Raw genomic sequence first — 21,312 nt, forward strand, 5'->3', positions numbered from 1 at the left:
TAGTATCACATATAGGCCGGGCCGGGGCTCTGTAGTAGTATCACATATAGGCCGGGCCGGGGCTCTGTAGTAGTATCACATATAGGCCGGGCCGGGGCTCTGTAGTAGTATCATATATAGGCCCAGGCCGGGGCTCTGTAGCAGTATCACATATAGGCCGGTCCGGGGCTCTGTAGTAGTATCACATATAGGCCGGGCCGGGGCTCTGTAGTAGTATCACATATAGGCCGGGGCTCTGTAGTAGTATCACATATAGGCCGGGCCGGGGCTCTGTAGTAGTATCACATATAGGCCGGGGCTCTGTAGTAGTATCACATATAGGCCGGGCCGGGGCTCTGTAGTAGTATCACATATAGGCCGGGGCTCTGTAGCAGTATCACATATAGGCCGGGCCGGGGCTCTGTAGTAGTATCACATATAGGCCGGGGCTCTGTAGCAGTATCACATATAGGCCGGGCCGGGGCTCTGTAGTAGTATCACATATAGGCCCCTGGGGCTCTGTAGTAGTCCGCCCTTAACCCCCTGATGATGCTAGTCGGGCACAACATATTGGGTGGGCTAAGCTGATCTGTTTGACAATTTTAAAGTGCAGTAGACTGAGCTCCACATTTGCCATTAAGTATTAGGGACTATGAGAAAGTAATTCTCTAGGGGCTCCTGGTGAGTGCTAAGCGTTCATGCATGGGCTTACACCACAGGGATGAACAGCGCTGCTGCTTTCCAATCTATGACTGGGGGAACCCTCCTTGTATGTATCACTACACAGTATCAAGGACAGAGGCCCTGTATCCCCGAGTTATAGTGTGGACACCGTTCTTACTAGCAGACTTATAAAGGTCACATTTTATATATTTACTCTCGCCCTGGTGGATTGATAAGGGCTTTGTGGTCACAAGCCGGGCGACTTTTGGGAAATGTAATTGTTGTGCCCCATCCACCCAGCGCATATATTAAAGGGCCAATGTTTTGCTCCCCTCCGGGGTTTGGTTATGTATGACGACTCTGCCGGCTCAGATATTACACAGAACTTATTTATAATTCAAAAATAAACTTTAATGATTGGATTTTCCGGTAGATCTGATTGACTCTTCGGTCTCCACATCTCGTCCTCCAGTCTCACACCATGAAATAAGTTACATCTTCACTCAGCACACGACACACCCTGGAAGAGGAGGAACATGTGAGCGCTGCCCCCGGTGGTCACTGTGTGTAACAGTCCTCCAGACTACTTACCGTCCACTCCAGACCCCCGGACGCACTCACACCTTGAAGCCCAGGGCCCTCATACACTCCTTGTGAGCCTCGATCAGGTCCTGGCACTTCTCCTCTCCCTTCTCGATGATACTGGGGGGAGCAAAGTCACTCATGAGTTATATGTCTGGGGAGTCTATAATGTGCCAATTGTTTACAGAGCAGGGACCCCCGACCCTTCACACATAGCAGTCCTAGTGATGCCAGAGCTCATAGGAGCGCCCCCTGCTGGCCCAGGCATGTATGGCTTGTTAGATGTGAATCTGACCTCTGGGGACACGTTCCTTTAAAGGGTCTGATGGTATTTGGGGGGGGAGGGGGGGGATGTCCAAACAATAGGACATCTGTTTTTTTAACAGGACAACAAGTCCCCTTTTACCCCCTGTGGTGCATTAGACTGAACATGACTTTGAGGATTGTCCATCAGAGAAATCCCTGTAGCAGAGGATGGTCTCGGACCCTCATTGCTCCTATGTGCAGGGGATCACGGAGCGGCTGATACCAGTGTATGATTATATCACAAACCTGCAGCAGAACCCTGTGGCTCAGTCCAGCCGGTGTCTAACACGTGCAACTGGTGGCACCAAGACCCCCTGACTCCTCAGGGATCATGTGTATTATTCCTTCGAGGTCTCTAGGGGGCGCTCCCCACACACTCACCAGGCATCCCGCACTTTCTTGGTCTCCGGACAGGCGCAGCACGGCTTCAAGGGCTTCTTCTCCTGTGTCTCTGGGATCCCAGAGGTCGACTCACAACTTGCAGCAGCAAACGAGGACATGATGGGATTCTACAGGACAGAATAACAGCCGGTCACCCCCTGCACACAGAGACCCTAGAGGTGAGGAGAGGTTACACACCCCAGGCACTACGCCCCCCCTCTCTCCTGCTACCTCTCCTCAAGTGTCACAGTATTTTGGGACCAGACTCGTGACCTTCCCCATAATTCCTGATCTGACGGCTCCAGCAACGTCTCTGCTCATGACTAAAGGCACATCAATGACAAACAGCTGCAAGAACGCCCCGAAAACTGACAAACGTGAGAAAAATGGACCAAAAAATGTGTTTTACAATTCTGGAGTCATATTCACCCCATTGTCCAAAAAATTGAGTCAAATGTTTTATAAATAACCCCCCCTTCAATATACGCAACTGCCCCGACCTCACTGCCCCTAAATCCCTTCCTCATCCAATCTCTTCCCTTCTTGGGTTGAACCTGAACGACTTTGTCTTTAAAGTATCTAACAAGAACCGCCCAGAGGCGGAGCTCAGCCCGATCCCCCGTGCGCTGCTATATAAAGAAGTGACCAGGACTCAGGGTTTGCTATGTGTGGCCTCGCCCCCAGATACAACTGTAACAAACCCTCAGAGGTGACAAGTGTTACACAAGGGCAAGTGCTCAGCCTCGGGAACATTGCTATTCACTGACAGCAAGCAGAGATCTTGAAAATAGTGGAGAATTGAATGGTGACAAGCTCTGTGCAGCGCTGCGTAATCTGTGTGCGCTATATAAATAAAGAATTAGTATTATTATGTGAGGTCTATGTGGTGGTCTCGATACATGATGAGGGGGGTGTATAATGTGGAGTCAGGGTCCGGCCTGAATCTATCACATATACCCACTGTCACCTCAGATACAGCGATCCTACATACAGGAGACAACCCTGATACTACACACACTGCACCTCTACTACTACTACTACCCCCATCATGTCTCTGCCCACACACTGCACCTCAACTACTACTAATCCCATCATGTCCCTGCCCACACACACTGCACCTCAACTACTACTAATCCCATCATGTCCCTGCCCACACACACTGCACCTCTACTACTACTACCCCCATCATGTCCCTGCCCACACACACTGCACCTCTACTACTACCCCCATCATGTCCCTGCCCACACACACTGCACCTCTACTACTACCCCCATCATGTCCCTGCCCACACACACTGCACCTCTACTACTACCCCCATCATGTCCCTGCCCACACACACTGCACCTCTACTACTACCCCCATCATACCCCACCCCACCCCACACACACTGCACCTCTACTACTACTACCCCCATCATGTCTCTGCCCACACACTGCACCTCAACTACTACTAATCCCATCATGTCCCTGCCCACACACACTGCACCTCTACTACTACTACCCCCATCATGTCCCTGCCCACACACACTGCACCTCTACTACTACTACCCCCATCATGTCCCTGCCCACACACACTGCACCTCTACTACTACTACCCCCATCATGTCCCTGCCCACACACACTGCACCTCTACTACTACCCCCATCATGTCCCTGCCCACACACACTGCACCTCTACTACTACCCCCATCATGTCCCTGCCCACACACACTGCACCTCTACTACTACCCCCATCATGTCCCTGCCCACACACACTGCACCTCTACTACTACCCCCATCATGTCCCTGCCCACACACACTGCACCTCTACTACTACCCCCATCATGTCCCTGCCCACACACACTGCACCTCTACTACTACCCCCATCATGTCCCTGCCCACACACACTGCACCTCTACTACTACCCCCATCATGTCCCTGCCCACACACACTGCACCTCTACTACTACCCCCATCATACCCCACCCCACCCCACACACACTGCACCTCTACTACTACTACTCCCATCATGTCCCTACCCACACACACTGCACCTCTACTACTACCCCCATCATATCCCTGCCCACACACACTGCACCTCTACTACTACTACTACCCCATCATGTCCCTGCCCACACACACTGCACCTCTACTACTACTACCCCCATCATGTCCCTGCCCCCTCCCCATACACACTGCACCTCTACTACTACTACCCCCATCATGTCACTGCCCCTTCCCCATACACACAAGCCCCCCGACCTCTACTACTCACGTGTTACACAAGACAATCCGGACACAGCTGTACTGCGCAGGCGCTCGCTGAGGACACTGGGAGCTGCAGTCCTCTCGCTAAGCATGCCCGGAAGTGTAGTTTATACCTAACCAACCTCGTAGCCACGCCGTTATCTCACAGCGGCATCTAGAGGCAGAGCTGTGTAAGTGCAATCCCAGCGCCATAGAAGCCCCACCCCCGTGACCGACAGCGCCGTCCAATAGTAGCAGGCAGGGGGCGTGGTGGGGTGGTCACGTGCCGGCTGCTGCCGAGGTGACCAGGAGACGCCGGGTATCTGATATCCTAGCAACCGTGGCAACAAAGATGGCGGCCATGGAGGAGGCAGAGGGGGCAGGTGGGTGGCGGGGGGGGGGGGACATTTCTGTCACTTTTACTTCATTTTTGTGTGGAGTAGTTTGTATTGATGGATTATTTGCGCCTTTGTGTGATTGGTCGCTGTAGTCGTAGTCAGACGTCACATGACTGGTCACTTTTTTTCAGTTACATTGGGGTCATTATATTGTCACAAAGTAACGAAACAAGTCCCTGGAGGTCATTAATTACCTTATTATTATTAATTATGTACATCGTTTTCCCGCCACATTGTCTCCGCCCGGGGTCTAATCCAAAGAGATTAGACCCCGACACGATGAGGAGGAGGAAAGTCCCTGAAACTAAAACCCTGAAACCGAATCTTTATTTACTGTATCACAGGAACCGACATCTCTGAGGAGAAGGAAGGACGAACAGAACCAGAGGACGGGACCAGCCGACCCGGAGATCAGGGTACAAAATCCCAGCGACCGGGGGTACAGGACAGGGACACTTGGGGGACAGGACAGGGACACTTGGGGGACAGGACAGGGACACGCTGACACTTGGGGGACAGGACAGGGACACGCTGACACTTGGGGGGACAGGACAGGGACACGCTGACACTTGGGGGGACAGGACAGGGACATGCTGACACTTGGGGGGGACAGGACAGGGACACGCTGACACTTGGGGGGACAGGACAGGGACACGCTGACACTTGGGGGGGACAGGACAAGGACACGCTGACACTTGGGGGACAGGGACACGCTGACACTTGGGGGGACAGGACAGGGACACGCTGACACTTGGGGGGACAGGACAGGGACACGCTGACACTTGGGAGGACAGGACAGGGACACGCTGACACTTGGGGGGACAGGACAGGGACACGCTGACACTTGGGAGGGACAGGACAGGGACACGCTGACACTTGGGGGGACAGGACAGGGACACGCTGACACTTGGGGGGGACAGGACAGGGACACGCTGACACTTGGGGGACAGGACAGGGACACGCTGACACTTGGGGGACAGGACAGGGACACGCTGACACTTGGGGGACAGGACAGGGACACGCTGACACTTGGGGTTCAGGACAGGGACACGCTGACACTTGGGGGGACAGGACAGGGACACGCTGACACTTGGGGGACAGGGACACGCTGACACTTGGGGGACAGGACAGGGACACGCTAACACTTGGGGGACAGGGACACGCTGACACTTGGGGGACAGGAGAGGGACACGCTGACACTTGTGGGACAGGACAGGGACACGCTGACACTTGGGGGGACAGGACACGCTGACACTTGGGGGGACAGGATAGGGACACGCTGACACTTGGGGGACAGGACAAGGACACGCTGACACTTGGGGGACAGGACAGGGACACGCTGACACTTGGGGGGACAGGACAGGGACACGCTGATACTTGGGGGGACAGGACAGGGACACGCTGACACTTGGGGGGACAGGACAGGGACACGCTGACACTTGGGGGACAGGACAGGGACACGCTGACACTTGGGGGGACAGGACAGGGACACGCTGACACGGGGTACAGGACAGGGACACGCTGACACTTGGGGGGACAGAACAGGGACACGCTAACACTTGGGGGCCGGGACAGGGACACGCTGACACCTGGGGGGGCAGGACAAGGACACGCTGACACTTGGGGGACAGGACAGGGACACGCTGACACTTGGGGGACAGGACAGGGACACGCTGAGACCTGGGGGGCAGGGACAGGGACACGCTGACACTTGGGGGACAGGACAGGGACACGCTGACACTTGGGGGACAGGACAGGGACACGCTGACACTTGGGGGACAGGACAGGGACACGCTGACACTTGGGGGACAGGACAGGGACACGCTGACACTTGGGGGACAGGACAGGGACACGCTGACACTTGGGGGACAGGACAGGGACACGCTGACACTTGTGGGGACAGGACAGGGACACGCTGACACTTGGGGGACAGGACAGGGACACGCTGACACTTGGGGGACAGGACAGGGACACACTGACCCTTGTCAATGATTCATTTTCTGTTTTCCTTATTTGTTCCAGGACATGATGACACAGTAGATCCTGAAGAACATGGAGCTATCAGTATGGTGCCCACACATTTACAAGATGGGGATACCCCAGGCACAGCCCCAGCAGACCCCGTCCTTGGTGACATCACAGCTAATCCCTCAGCCCTTGGTACTGACGAGCCCCCTGTATTATCTGGGCCCCCCAGTGATCATATCTCCAGTGATGAGCAGAAAAGTCCAGGAGCTGAGGACACAGTCCTGTCCACACCTGGAACTGCTGCTGATGATGAAGAAGAAGGTGAGGACCTTGGAGGTGGTTCAGAGGATCCTCCGGATCCTCCTGTGATCAGTGATGAACCTTCCTCAGTAGCCGGAGCGGAGGTTGTGATGGAAGCCCCAGCTGTGGGGGATGGAGCCGGTGCTGCAGTAGAGACCATAGAAGAAGATGTCCCCAGGACCCTGCACGCCGCAGAGGACCCTGATGATCCAGCTCCACCAGAAGGTCCTGAAGGTAGGTGTCTGTTATAGAAATCAGAATGTGCTTATCATAAGACATATACATTTACATTGAGATTGATTTGAGTTTCATAACCTTCAGGTGATGTAGAAGCAGAGGAAGGAGGTCCACAGCCTGGGGGCGATCCAGTATCTGACCATAACCCAGAGGATGGAGAAGGGAAAGAGGAAGCCGTGGACCAGCCGGGTATGTAATATCTATCCTCTCTGTGAATTTATCACAAACTTTTTCTGAAACAGAGCAGCAAATCTCCTGCAGAGACAAAGAACAGAAACCTCAAAGCTCTGCCTGTCTGCAGTCTCCACTAGGGGGAGCTCCCTGCATACTGCACTGATATTGAGTTAATGTGGTGTATATAGAAACCTCCAGAGCTTCCCTCTAGTTGGTGGACATTGTCCTATTATTATCTGCCGAACCTAGTGGACATTAGATATAGTAGAGGACGTTCAGATAATGCACCTGTCCTTAGCTTTTATTAATCTGCCTGTAGAAATCAGCGCAGTGGGGGGTCAGACTGAAGCTGAGGATGTGGGGGCTCCTTCAAGAGAGATCCCAGCACCTGAAGACAAGAGAGATGAGGCCAAAGAGACTGTGGCCCAAGAGACTGAGGCGCAAGAGACTGCGGCGCAAGAGACTGCGGCGCAAGAGACTGAGGCCCAAGAGACTGAGGCCCAAGAGACTGGGGCCCAAGAGACTGAGGCCCAAGAGACTGAGGCCCAAGAGACTGAGGCCCAAGAGACTGAGGCCCAAGAGACTGGGGCCCAAGAGACTGAGGCGCAAGAGACTGCGGCGCAAGAGACTGCGGCGCAAGAGACTGAGGCCCAAGAGACTGAGGCCCAAGAGACTGAGGCGCAAGAGACTGAGGCGCAAGAGACTGAGGCGCAAGAGACTGAGGCCCAAGAGACTGAGGCCCAAGAGACTGAGGCCCAAGAAACTGAGGCCCAAGAGACTGAGGCCCAAGAAACTGAGGCCCAAGAGACTGCGGCGCAAGAGACTGAGGCCCAAGAGACTGAGGCCCAAGAAACTGAGGCCCAAGAGACTGAGGCCCAAGAGACTGCGGCGCAAGAGACTGAGGCCCAAGAGACTGAGGCCCAAGAGACTGGGGCACAAGAGACTGAGGCCCAAGAGACTGAGGCCCAAGAGACTGAGGCCCAAGAGACTGAGGCCCAAGAGACTGAGGCCCAAGAGACTGAGGCCCAAGAGACTGAGGCCCAAGAGACTGAGGCCCAAGAGACTGAGGCCCAAGAGACTGAGGCCACAGAAGGTAAACTGCACATATATATTTTACAGTCTCGTACAACACTTTAGTATTGGCTACTGAGTGGTGGTCGTGTCTTCTTCTATAGCTGTGGTCACCCCTGCAGATGAAAGTAAGGAAGATGCTGCTGGAACCCAAAATCTGAACGTGGAGGAGAAGCAGGACACCCCCGCAGCAGAGTCCTCTACGAATGGTCAGTACAGACCCTGCATTTCCTATAAGTTGACCCTGAGTATATATTCGTCTTTGAATGTACCTTGAATTCTCCTATCTATACAGATATCAGTCATTATATACAATGTTTTCTCCCAAACCCAGAAGGTGATGAAGAAGAAGAAGAAGTGGAGGAGACTGAGAAGATCCCAGATGACTTTTTCTATGACTATGACAGTATCTGCTCCCAGCCATACATCTCCCCTGGCTCAGGGATCCCCAGCCGAGTCCTTCATCTGCTGTATCCTTCTGCCACTTCCTGAAACCTTCTAGACATAATCACAGGGGAGAAAAGGAATGATATAGAAACCGACAGTTTTAGGTACCACGATGGGCACCAACAGCGCCCCATACATGTAGCACATTGCTTTGAAGTACAATGAGGATACTACAGTATGAGGAAGTAACATATCCACTTCTGACCTAACATCCATAGAACCACAAGTGCTTAGGAGGACACTTTTTGATCAGCTCTAGGCTTAATTTTAAAAGAAATAAGTTTCTGGTTCCTTAATATGTCTCAGGCATTCCTTTGGTTATGACTGTACAAGACGGGCAAATCTCCACCTGCTAGATGACCAGACGTTGCTGTACATAGCTGGGACCGTGGCCATCATCCTAGGACTGAAGACTCAAGAGCAGCAGTATCTGAGGAGCAGCAGTGGTCAGGGCATCGGAGCTGTCGCTGTGAGTTTCTTTTGTCCATTTTTCTTTCTTGCCATGACCATAATTTTCCAAACAAGTTCTATAGGGATGGTCGAGAAGTAGGTGCTTTGTAGGGACCGCAATGGGCACCGAGTAAACCCCATCATTTGAAGGATGGCCGATACATATAAAGATACATCTCTAGACTGTACGATTCTGGTGTTATACAGATTCTCTCCAGAGATCAGGATGTATTTTATTCATGACCTTTTACCTCCAGGTCCATCCCAGCAGACACTACTTTGCAGTAGCAGAAAAAGGACACAAACCAAATATTCTCCTGTATGAATTCCCATCTCTGAAGCCGTATCGGATCCTCAGAGGTGAGACCACAAGCAGATATAAATCCCAAGACTCTACAGATCTGATCCGTCACAGTGAATCGCCTTTCTTTCAGGGGGCACAGAAGAAGCCTATGCCTTCGTAGACTTCAATATGTCGGGGTCACTTCTTGCCAGTGTGGGCAGCAGTCCTGATTATATGCTGACTATCTGGGACTGGAGGCAGGAGAAGATCATGCTGAGGTCCAAGGCCTTCTCGCAGGATGTGTTTCAGGTCACCTTCTCCCCGGAAAACGAGGAGCAGCTGACGACGTGTGGGACGGGGCACATCAGGTGACGTGCGGTGTCTGGGCGTCGCCTCCATTCATCATACAGAACATCTACAATACTAACCAGTATCCCCATCACTGTCCGTGTAGGTTCTGGAAGATGGCTCGCACCTTCACTGGCTTGAAACTTCAGGGAGAAATAGGAAGATTTGGGAAGACTTCGCTCACGGACATAGAAGGATACGTTGCGTTGCCAGATGGAAAGGTAGATTTCTAACCAACATATAGAAATGTAACCTATAGAGCAGTGGTTCTCAACATATGGGTCGAACGACCAAAACACAGGGGTCGCCTAAAGCCATCAGAGCCACAATTTTATAGCATTTTTTGGCACAAATACAATATTCTTGTACATGGTTTGGGGTCACTACATCATGAGGAACTGTATTGCGGGGTCACAGCATTAGAAAGGTTGAGAACCACTGCTATAGACAATACAAGTGAAGCCCCTTTCTCCATGATTTCTGCAGTCCTGTATGACTGTGCGGTATGAATCCGTACATACGTGACGTTTTACATCTGTATGTGCTCGTGTGTCGCTGTATCCATACCATATCCCTATAAAATACAGTGGGCTTGATGAATGGCTGAGTATTGGCTGACAGAATGCTCCTCCCACTGGTCTCCCTGGATACGGTGCAAAAACGTATGCAAAGCGTATCTTAAACATGTTCACAGACTTCTATGTATGTAAGTAAACAGTACTAGTAACATTTGTGTGAAAGAGGCCTTAATGTGATTATATAAAGGTACCGCTATGGGCACGGGTTAGAGGCCACCTTCATCCACTCTTCTGCTGCAGGTGATATCAGGGTCAGAATGGGGCGACCTGCTGCTCTGGGAAGGTGGTCTTATCAAGGTGGAGATCTGTCGCCGAGGCCGGAGACCCTGTCATCAAGGGCCTATTAACCAGTTTGTCTTGGATGAAGGAGAACTTATCACTATAGGCACTGACGGCTTTGTCAGGGTAAGTGTCTTTCCCGTTATGGATGTGGCTGAGCTAGAAATAGTCTGGATGTTTAGTTCCTGCTCTTTATCTCCCTCTCTGCTTCAGGTCTGGGACTTTGAGACGCTGGATACTGCGGATTCTGTGGACGACACCGGTCTCCTGGAGATGGAGCCTATGAACGAGCTTCAGGTCGGGAAGAATGTGAACCTCCGTTATATGGTGAAGACCCTGGAAGGAGACTCCCCTGTGTGGTTTGCTCAGGTAGGTCCGGCTCATGCTACTCACATCGCTTTGGGTCAGGATAGCTTTGTCATGTATAATGACACTGACCTAGAGAGGACAATACACAGGAACCAGGGAAGGGAACCGTCCTGTCTGCACCACGCCTGGCAGCACATCATATCCAACAATGCATAAACAATCTAAAAATGATAAAAAAAATAAAAAATATTTTTTTCCAATAATTGATATCCTTTAAATATGCTATAATAATAATATTTGTAAAATTAATATAAATTATTTAGAGTACTTTTTATTATTATTAATATTATTGCAAAAAAAAAAAAAGGATAAGGTAATAATATTTTCTTTTATATAGCGCCGTCATATTCCACAGAACTTCACATATCACATATATACGGTATACTGTATATTTAATACTTATATAAATGAGTACGGTAATAATATATGATCATTTCATGAGTGAAGGCCCAGGTCTCAAGAGCTTACAATCAGTGAGGAGGAAAGGCTGCTCCTTCTTTATAAGGTATCAGAACAATTCTGCACGATCAGTCACAATGTTCCCGCTGAGGAACTTCTATGAAGGCATCAGGGCACGAGGGATAATATAGAGGGAGGAGGATAGTGAATGGTGACTGCATTGATGCGAGAGGCTCGTCTGACGCCCAGAACGTTGGAAATTGTGCATTTCCCTGTTGTGTACAGTGTAGGGCAATCAAGAGAATTGGTGCAGCTCGGGAGACGTCCTGGAGAATGTGATAGGTGTCCCTGAAGGGATGGGTGTTTAGGGAACAGTTGCAGCTTTGGCAGATGTATATTAGTCTGATAGTCCAGGGTAGGGCATTCCAGAGAATTGGTGTAGCTCAGGAGAAGTCCTGGAGAATGTAATGGGTGTCCCTGAAGATATGGGTGTTTAGGGCACATTTGAAGCTTTGGCAGTTATAGCCTGATAGTCCAGGGTAGCAAATTCCAGAGAATTGGTGCAGCTCAGGAGAAGTCCTGGAGAGGTGAGATGACAGAGAATGTTAGTGAGGACGCTTTGTATCACAGGTCACTGCTGTTCTCTCATCCTCTGACTCTTTTCCTTGCAGGACGCCGGTGGAGGGATATGGAAGCTGGATCTATCCTTTTCCAATATAGTAAGTGCTTTATGGTATCATCTTCCGCAGACACGGACAATACGTCCCGCACAGTGATGGAGGGAGAGGACTATCCCCCCCCCCCCATGGAATTACAATGTCATTCTCCTTCCTGTAGACTCAAGATCCCGAATGTCTCTTCTCCTTTCACTCCGGCAAGATCCAGGCCTTGGACGCGTCGCCTTCAACATATCTCATGGCCACCACCTCCCTAGACCGTAAGCTCCTGGGGTCACACACAAACATAGAGGTCAGGACGGATGACCCCACAGGAGAGGGGCTCGTGTCTAGGCTGCAGGATCTGACTACACCCCTCCCCCAGTCCCCTGAAGGTTATGTGCGTCCTCCACAGCTCAGCTTCACCTCTGCTCTATGTGTTTCAGGATCTCTGAGGATCTATGACTTTGTTGGGAAGACGCCTCTTGTGGACATGAAGTTTAAGCAAGGCGGCACGGCCCTGACCTGGGCACCTCGGATGGTCAGGAACTTGTACATTGTTATGTTCTTGTTAAGCGGTTTTATTTTAGATCTTATATTTGTTATCCAAGGCCTCCCTCCTTCTAAAATCAACTTTAAAATTATGCTAATGACCCTGTAGGGCTCCTGTGGGTGTTACCAGAGCCCCTCTTTGTAATAGCTTCACAAACTGTCTCACCCCCCCCCACTCCCCCTGCACAGTGCTCATGCACAGTGTAAATTCCTGTGAAGCTACAGCATAGTGGGGCTCTGGTAACACCCACAGGAGCCCCTAAACTCAACATCATTTTGAAAGTCTATTTTTAGAAAGAAGATCCCACAGTCCCAGTGCCAGGATCTATAAGTCATGTCCCTGGTTTTCCATGATGGATTCTGAGGGGAGATTTCCTTTAAGCTCATTGATTTCTGTAGCCTCCTGCAGATGATGGGACAGACACAGGAATCTCTGCTGTGTGTGAACTTTGCCCTTTGACCCCGGGGTTTCCTCCCGCTCATGTGATCTTCTCTTCTGCAGGTGAACCCTAAAGGCGGCTTGTTTGCCGTGGGGTTTGAGGACGGGGTGGTCCGTATCCTGGAGGTTTATAACTCCACAGGCCTGAGGCTCCTGGTGGGGCGAGGCGGCACCCACGATGCTGCAGTAAACCTGAGACAAGCCTTTAAACCGCACAACGGCCCCGTCACGGCTTTAGCGTATGAGCGCAATGGAGAGATCCTCGCCACCGGGGTAAGAGCAGGACTCGTCCTGTCAGTCATCCTGCGTGGGCGGGGCTATCAGCACTCACCCTGTCAGTCATCCTGTGTGGGCGGGGCTATCAGCACTCGTCCTGTCAGTCATCCTGTGTGGGCGGGGCTATCAGCACTCGTCCTGTCAGTCATCCTGCGTGGGCGGGGCTATCAGCACTCGTCCTGTCAGTCATCCTGTGTGGGCGGGGCTAGCAGGACTCGGCTTCTCTTGCTCTATCATGTGCTGCAGTCAGATACATTGTATCACATATCATCAGGTTCTATGTAACTGGAAGAATAATAATAATGATTTTCTCTCCTCTCTCCTGATGACAGAGTACGGACAGAACCGTCTTCTTCTTTGCTGTTGGAGATTCCTATGAGCCCATTGGGTTTGTGCGTCTTCCAGGACCCGTCAGGGAGTTACACTGGTCTCCCCCCTCACATGTGAGTAGTAATATTGTCGCCTCTACACCCCTGGTAGGGTCAGACCTGATCCCCCAGTATCATAGCTGCGTGTGGCTCCCCCTGTGACTGGCTGCTGTCTCTGCGGCTACTTACTGTCTGTCATCTGGTTGCAGGAACAGAGCACGCTTCTGGTTCTCTGCGAGAACGGATTCGCCGTTCAGATCCCATCCCCCGCCGCAGAGAAAATGGATCCGGAATCCACCTACGAAATCTCCAATCTTCCTCTGAGTTACTTCAGATTCACAAGCATCAAGTCAAAGATTGAGGTAAGTACACGGCACAGACTCACGTGATCCATCATAAATCCGTCCCCCCAATACCCATCCTACATTCGTCCCCCCATACCCATCGTAGATCCGTCCCCCCCATACCCGTCGTACATCCGTCCCCCACATACCCATCGTACATCCGTCCCCCACATACCCATCGTACATCCGCCCCCCATACCCATCGTACATCCGTCCCCCCATACCCGTCGTACATCCGTCCCCCACATACCCATCGTACATCCGTCCCCCACATACCCGTCGTACATCCGTCCCCCACATACCCATCGTACATCCGTCCCCCACATACCCATCGTACATCCGTCCCCCACATACCCATCGTACATCCGCCCCCCATACCCGTCGTACATCCGTCCCCCACATACCCATCGTACATCCGTCCCCCACATACCCATCGTACATCCGCCCCCCATACCCATCGTACATCCGTCCCCCCCATACCCATCGTACATTCGTCCCCCCATACCCATCGTACATCCCTCCATACCCGTCGTACATCCGTCCCCCCCATACCCATCGTACATCCGTCCCCCACATACCCATCGTACATCCGCCCCCCATACCCATCGTACATCCGTCCCCCCCATACCCATCGTACATCCGTCCCCCATACCCATCCTACATCCGCCCCCCATACCCATCATACATCCGTCCCCCACATACCCATCCTACATCCGCCCCCCATACCCATCGTACATTCGTCCCCCCATACCCATCGTACATCCGTCCCCCACATACCCATCGTACATCCGCCCCCCATACCCATCGTACATCCGTCCCCCCCATACCCATCGTACATTCGTCCCCCCATACCCATCGTACATCCGTCCCCCCCATACCCATCGTACATCCGTCCGCCCATACCCATCGTACATCCGTCCCCCACATACCCATCATACATCCGTCCCCCCCATACCCATCATACATCCGTCCCCCACATACCCATCATACATCCGGCCCCCACATACCCATCCTACATCCGCCCCCCATATCCTTCGTACATCTGCCCCCCATACCCATCCTACATCCGTCCCCCCCATACCCATCATACATCCGTCCCCCACATACCCATCCTACATCCGCCCCCCATACCCATCGTACATCCGTCCCCCCCATACCCATCCTACAACCGTCCCCCACATACCCATCCTACAACCGTCCCCCACATACCCATCCTACATCCGCCCCCCATACCCATCGTACATCCGTCCCCCCCATACCCATCGTACATCCGTCCCCCACCTACCCATCCTACATCCGCCCCCCATACCCATCCTACATCCGCCCCCCATACCCATCGTACATCCGTCCCCCACATACCCATCGTACATCCGTCCCCCCATACCCATCGTACATCCGTCCCCCACATACCCATCGTACATCCGCCCCCCATACCCATCGTACATCCGCCCCCCATACCCATCGTACATCCGTCCCCCACATACCCATCGTACATCCGTCCCCCCATACCCATCGTACATCCGTCCCCCCCATACCCATCCTACATCCGTCCCCCACATACCCATCGTACATCCGTCCCACACATACCCATCCTACATCCGCCCCCCATACCCATCGTACATCCGTCCCCCCCATACCCATCCTACAACCGTCCCCCACATACCCATCCTACAACCGTCCCCCACATACCCATCCTACATCCGCCCCCCATACCCATCGTACATCCGTCCCCCCCATACCCATCGTACATCCGTCCCCCACCTACCCATCCTACATCCGCCCCCCATACCCATCCTACATCCGCCCCCCATACCCATCGTACATCCGTCCCCCACATACCCATCGTACATCCGTCCCCCCATACCCATCGTACATCCGTCCCCCCCATACCCATCCTACATCCGTCCCCCACCTACCCATCCTACATCCGCCCCCCATACCCATCCTACATCCGCCCCCCATACCCATCGTACATCCGTCCCCCACATACCCATCGTACATCCGTCCCCCCATACCCATCGTACATCCGTCCCCCCCATACCCATCGTACATCCGTCCCCCACCTACCCATCCTACATCCGCCCCCCATACCCATCCTACATCCGCCCCCCATACCCATCGTACATCCGTCCCCCACATACCCATCGTACATCCGTCCCCCCATACCCATCGTACATCCGTCCCCCACATACCCATCGTACATCCGCCCCCCATACCCATCGTACATCCGCCCCCCATACCCATCGTACATCCGTCCCCCACATACCCATCGTACATCCGTCCCCCCATACCCATCGTACATCCGTCCCCCCCATACCCATCCTACATCCGTCCCCCACATACCCATCGTACATCCGTCCCCCACATACCCATCCTACATCCGCCCCCCATACCCATCGTACATCCGTCCCCCCCATACCCATCCTACAACCGTCCCCCACATACCCATCCTACAACCGTCCCCCACATACCCATCCTACATCCGCCCCCCATACCCATCGTACATCCGTCCCCCCCATACCCATCGTACATCCGTCCCCCACCTACCCATCCTACATCCGCCCCCCATACCCATCCTACATCCGCCCCCCATACCCATCGTACATCCGTCCCCCACATACCCATCGTACATCCGTCCCCCCATACCCATCGTACATCCGTCCCCCACATACCCATCGTACATCCGCCCCCCATACCCATCGTACATCCGCCCCCCATACCCATCGTACATCCGTCCCCCACATACCCATCGTACATCCGTCCCCCCATACCCATCGTACATCCGTCCCCCCCATACCCATCCTACATCCGTCCCCCACATACCCATCGTACATCCGTCCCACACATACCCATCCTACATCCGCCCCCCATACCCATCGTACATCCGTCCCCCACATACCCATCCTACATCCGTCCCACACATACCCATCCTACATCCGCCCCCCATACCCATCGTACATCCGTCCCCCCCATACCCATCGTACATCCGTCCCCCACATACCCATCGTACATCCGTCCCCCACATACCCATCCTACATCTGCCCCCCCATACCCATCGTACATCCGTCCCCCACATACCCATCGTACATCCGTCCCCCCATAGCCATCGTACATCCGTCCCCCCCATACCCATCGTTCATCCGTCCGCCCACACCCATCCTACAACCGTCCCCCACATACCCATCCTACATCCGCCCCCCATACCCATCGTACATCCGTCCCCCCCATACCCATCGTACATCCGTCCCCCACCTACCCATCCTACATCCGCCCCCCATACCCATCCTACATCCGCCCCCCATACCCATCGTACATCCGTCCCCCAAATACCCATCCTACATCCGCCCCCCATACCCATCGTACATCCTCCCCCCATACCCATCGTACATCCGTCCCCCACATACCCATCCTACATCCGCCCCCCACATACCCATCCTACATCCGCCCCCCACATACCCATCGTACATCCGTCCCCCACATACCCATCCTACATCCGTCCCACACATACCCATCCTACAACCGTCCCCCACACACCCATCCTACAACCGTCCCCCACATACCCATCGTACATCCGCCCCCCATACCCATCGTACATCCGTCCCCCCCATACCCATCGTACATCCGTCCCCCACATACCCATCGTACATCCGTCCCCCACACACCCATCCTACAACCGTCCCCCACATACCCATCCTACATCCGCCCCCCATACCCATCGTACATCCGCCCCCCACATACCCATCGTACATCCGTCCCCCACATACCCATCCTACATCCGTCCCACACATACCCATCCTACAACCGTCCCCCACACACCCATCCTACAACCGTCCCCCACATACCCATCGTACATCCGCCCCCCATACCCATCGTACATCCGTCCCCCCCATACCCATCGTACATCCGTCCCCCACATACCCATCGTACAACCGTCCCCCACACACCCATCCTACAACCGTCCCCCACATACCCATCCTACATCCGCCCCCCATACCCATCGTACATCCGTCCCCCACATACCCATCCTACAACCGTCCCCCACATACCCATCCTACAACCGTCCCCCACATACCCATCGTACATCCGTCCCCCACATACCCATCGTACATCCGTCCCCCACATACCCATCCTACATCCGCCCCCCATACCCATCGTACATCCGCCCCCCATACCCATCGTACATCCGTCCCCCACATACCCATCGTACATCCGTCCCCCACATACCCATCCTACATCCGCCCCCCACATACCCATCCTACATCCGCCCCCCATACCCATCGTACATCCGTCCCCCACATACCCATCGTACATCCGTCCCCCCATACCCATCCTACATCCGCCCCCCACATACCCATCCTACAACCGTCCCCCACATACCCATCCTACAACCGTCCCCCACATACCCATCCTACAACCGTCCCCCACATACCCATCCTACATCCGCCCCCCATACCCATCGTACATCCGTCCCCCACATACCCATCGTACATCCGTCCCCCACATACCCATCCTACAACCGTCCCCCACATACCCATCGTACATCTGCCCCCCATATACCCATCCTACATCCGCCCCCCATACCCATCGTACATCCTCCCCACATACCCATCCTACATCCGTCCCCCCCATACCCATCCTACATCCGTCCCCCACACACCCATCCTACATCCGCCCCCCATACCCATCGTACATCCTCCCCACATACCCATCCTACATCCGTCCCCCCCATACCCATCCTACATCCGTCCCCCACATACCCATCCTACATCCGCCCCCCATACCCATCGTACATCCCCCCCCCATACCCATCGTACATCCGCCCCCCATACCCATCCTACAACCGTCCCCCACATACCCATCCTACATCCGCCCCCCATACCCATCGTACATCCCCCCCCCCATACCCATCGTACATCCGCCCCCCATACCCATCCTACAACCGTCCCCCACATACCCATCCTACATCCGTCCCCCCCATACCCATCGTACATCCTCCCCACATTCCCATCCTACATCCTCGCCCCCATACCCATCGTACATCCGTCCCCCACATACCCATCGTACATCAGTCCCCCCCATACCCATCGTACATCCGTCCCCCCCATACCCATCGTACATCCGCCCCCCATACCCATCGTACATCCGTCCCCCCCATACCCATCGTACATCCGCCCCCCATACCCATCGTACATCCGTCCCCCACATACCCATCCTACATCCGCCCCCCATATACCCATCGTACATCCGCCCCCCATACCCATCCTACATCCGTCCCCCACATACCCATCGTACATCCGTCCCCCACATACCCATCGTACATCCTCCCCCCATACCCATCGTACATCCGTCCCCCACATAACCATCCTACAACCGTCCCCCATATACCCATCCTACATCCATCCCCCACACCCATCGTACATCCGTCCCCCATACCCATGATGCATCTGTCCCTCGGTATGACACATCTCTGCGGAGAGCTCAGAGCACAGGCCTGTGCAGTGACTCTCTATATGAGGGGATTACATCTGTCCCTTATATCTCAGAGGGAGGAGCAGCTGGAGCGTATACAGAAGAAGCGGGAGCAGAAGCAGAAGGAGCGTGACGCCTGGATCCGAGAGCAGAAGGAACGCGGTGTGGAGGTGTTAGAGGAGGACCTGCCGCCCATCATAGATGATGAAGAGGACAAGCTGCCGGAGCTTTATGTACCCGAAGAACCCAGTCCCATCCTGTGCGGCTTCTACGCCGGTCCTGGAAAGTTCTGGTTATCTCTGGTAGGTGTCACATGACCATCATCATCATCCTCATGACCCCGCTATAATCCTGCCCTAACGTGTGAATCTCCGTCAGGATGGATACGACTCGGGGTTCCTCTACCTGTGTAAGTTTCCTGACACCACAGGACGCCCCGAGGATCCTGCGCTACAGAGGGATGAGCCGGACCGCGCTCTGCCCGTAGAGAACACCAGCAGCAACCCCATCCACACCATGCACTTCAGGTAGAGAGCCGGCTCCTGTTCCCACTGCTGTAGGCCCTGTTGTACCATTAGGGATCCCCTCTGGGTGCACTAGTCATATCTGCCACTTTCCTATTATTTCCTATGTGTTCTCCCTGTTCTGTTATCACTGGTCCCTGGACGCTGCTGCAGGTCCTCACCCCCGCAGACCTAACATATACAGGAAGAAATATACATACTACACCTACACACAGCACAGCCCAACCAGATCCCCTGTGACAACACATACAGGAAGAAATATACATACTACACCTAAACACAGCACAGCCCAACCAGATCCCCTGTGACAACATATACAGGAAGAAATATACATATTACACCTACACACAGCACAGCCCAACCAGATCCCCTGTGACAACATATACAGGAGGAAATATACATACTACACCTACACACAGCACAGCCCAACCAGATCCCCTGTGACAACATATACAGGAAGAAATATACATATTACACCTACACACAGCACAGCCCAACCAGATCCTCTGTGACAGCATATACAGGAAGAAATATACATACTACACCTACACACAGCACAGCCCAACCAGATCCTCTGTGACTACATATACAGGAAGAAATATACACATTACACCTACACACAGCACAGCCCAACCAGATCCCCTGTGACAACATATACAGGAAGAAATATACATACTACACCTACACACAGCACAGCCCAACCAGATCCCCTGTGACAACATATACAGGAAGAAATATACATACTACACCTACACACAGCACAGCCCAACCAGATCCCCTGTGACTACATATACAGGAAGAAATATACATACTACACCTACACACAGCACAGCCCAACCAGATCCCCTGTGACAACATATACAGGAAGAAATATACATATTACACCTACACACAGCACAGCCCAACCAGATCCCCTGTGACTACATATACAGGAAGAAATATACATACTACACCTACACACAGCACAGCCCAACCAGATCCCCTGTGACTACATATACAGGAAGAAATATACATACTACACCTACACACAGCACAGCCCAACCAGATCCCCTGTGACTACATATACAGGAGGAAATATACATACTACACCTACACACAGCACAGCCCAACCAGATCCTCTGTGACAACACATACAGGAGGAAATATACATATTACACCTACACACAGCACAGCCCAACCAGATCCCCTGTGACAACATATACAGGAAGAAATATACATACTACACCTACACACAGCACAGCCCAACCAG

At 53.3% G+C, this 21,312-nt stretch overlaps 2 protein-coding genes across 4 annotated transcripts in view; one reads left to right on the forward strand and one right to left on the reverse strand.

Annotated features, from left to right (window-relative positions):
- Positions 1 to 1,028: 1,028 nt before the first annotated feature.
- COX17 (cytochrome c oxidase copper chaperone COX17) lies at positions 1,029 to 4,310 on the reverse strand. 2 transcript variants are annotated; one of them, XM_072138960.1, is made up of 4 exons: positions 4,163 to 4,310; positions 1,912 to 2,039; positions 1,234 to 1,344; positions 1,029 to 1,162 (listed from the first exon to the last, which is right to left on the reverse strand). In XM_072138960.1, exons 2-3 carry the CDS (start codon positions 2,028 to 2,030, stop codon positions 1,260 to 1,262), a joined length of 204 nt encoding a protein of 67 aa, XP_071995061.1. In that variant the 5' UTR covers positions 2,031 to 2,039; positions 4,163 to 4,310; the 3' UTR covers positions 1,029 to 1,162; positions 1,234 to 1,259. The 2 variants fall into 2 exon arrangements, with proteins under 2 accessions (XP_071995061.1, XP_071995062.1); XM_072138961.1 differs by lacking the exon at positions 4,163 to 4,310 and adding an exon at positions 2,628 to 2,640.
- Positions 4,311 to 4,409: 99 nt separating this feature from the next.
- The window catches only part of CFAP44 (cilia and flagella associated protein 44), a 55,192-nt gene continuing 38,289 nt past the window's right edge, over positions 4,410 to 21,312 (forward strand). Inside the window, exons 1-20 of one of the 2 annotated variants that reach the window (XM_072138958.1) lie at positions 4,410 to 4,517; positions 4,877 to 4,948; positions 6,555 to 7,034; positions 7,122 to 7,226; positions 8,387 to 8,491; positions 8,617 to 8,752; positions 9,036 to 9,198; positions 9,437 to 9,539; positions 9,614 to 9,830; positions 9,917 to 10,031; positions 10,629 to 10,793; positions 10,881 to 11,036; positions 12,107 to 12,154; positions 12,273 to 12,372; positions 12,538 to 12,632; positions 13,146 to 13,355; positions 13,691 to 13,801; positions 13,936 to 14,088; positions 19,614 to 19,841; positions 19,918 to 20,066. In XM_072138958.1, the coding sequence (XP_071995059.1) occupies positions 4,487 to 4,517; positions 4,877 to 4,948; positions 6,555 to 7,034; positions 7,122 to 7,226; positions 8,387 to 8,491; positions 8,617 to 8,752; positions 9,036 to 9,198; positions 9,437 to 9,539; positions 9,614 to 9,830; positions 9,917 to 10,031; positions 10,629 to 10,793; positions 10,881 to 11,036; positions 12,107 to 12,154; positions 12,273 to 12,372; positions 12,538 to 12,632; positions 13,146 to 13,355; positions 13,691 to 13,801; positions 13,936 to 14,088; positions 19,614 to 19,841; positions 19,918 to 20,066 (2,942 nt within the window). In that variant the 5' untranslated portion in view covers positions 4,410 to 4,486. The remainder of the gene's footprint in view (positions 4,518 to 4,876; positions 4,949 to 6,554; positions 7,035 to 7,121; positions 7,227 to 8,386; positions 8,492 to 8,616; positions 8,753 to 9,035; positions 9,199 to 9,436; positions 9,540 to 9,613; positions 9,831 to 9,916; positions 10,032 to 10,628; positions 10,794 to 10,880; positions 11,037 to 12,106; positions 12,155 to 12,272; positions 12,373 to 12,537; positions 12,633 to 13,145; positions 13,356 to 13,690; positions 13,802 to 13,935; positions 14,089 to 19,613; positions 19,842 to 19,917; positions 20,067 to 21,312) is intronic. The other variant, XM_072138959.1, reaches the window with a different exon arrangement.

The sequence above is a fragment of the Engystomops pustulosus genome, chromosome 2 (assembly GCF_040894005.1).
Source record: "Engystomops pustulosus chromosome 2, aEngPut4.maternal, whole genome shotgun sequence".
In the NCBI taxonomy this organism is placed as follows: Eukaryota; Metazoa; Chordata; class Amphibia; order Anura; family Leptodactylidae; genus Engystomops; species Engystomops pustulosus.

What these genes read in the sequence shown, in the direction of transcription:
- COX17 (XM_072138960.1), bottom strand. Translation starts at nt 2,030, where the DNA reads ATGTCCTCGTTTGCTGCTGCAAGTTGTGAGTCGACCTCTGGGATCCCA. An exon ending in AAGAAAGTGCGGGATGCCTG is followed by an intron (nt 1,345 to 1,911) that starts GTGAGTGTGTGG and finishes TGCTCCCCCCAG; the next exon opens with TATCATCGAGAAGGGAGAGG.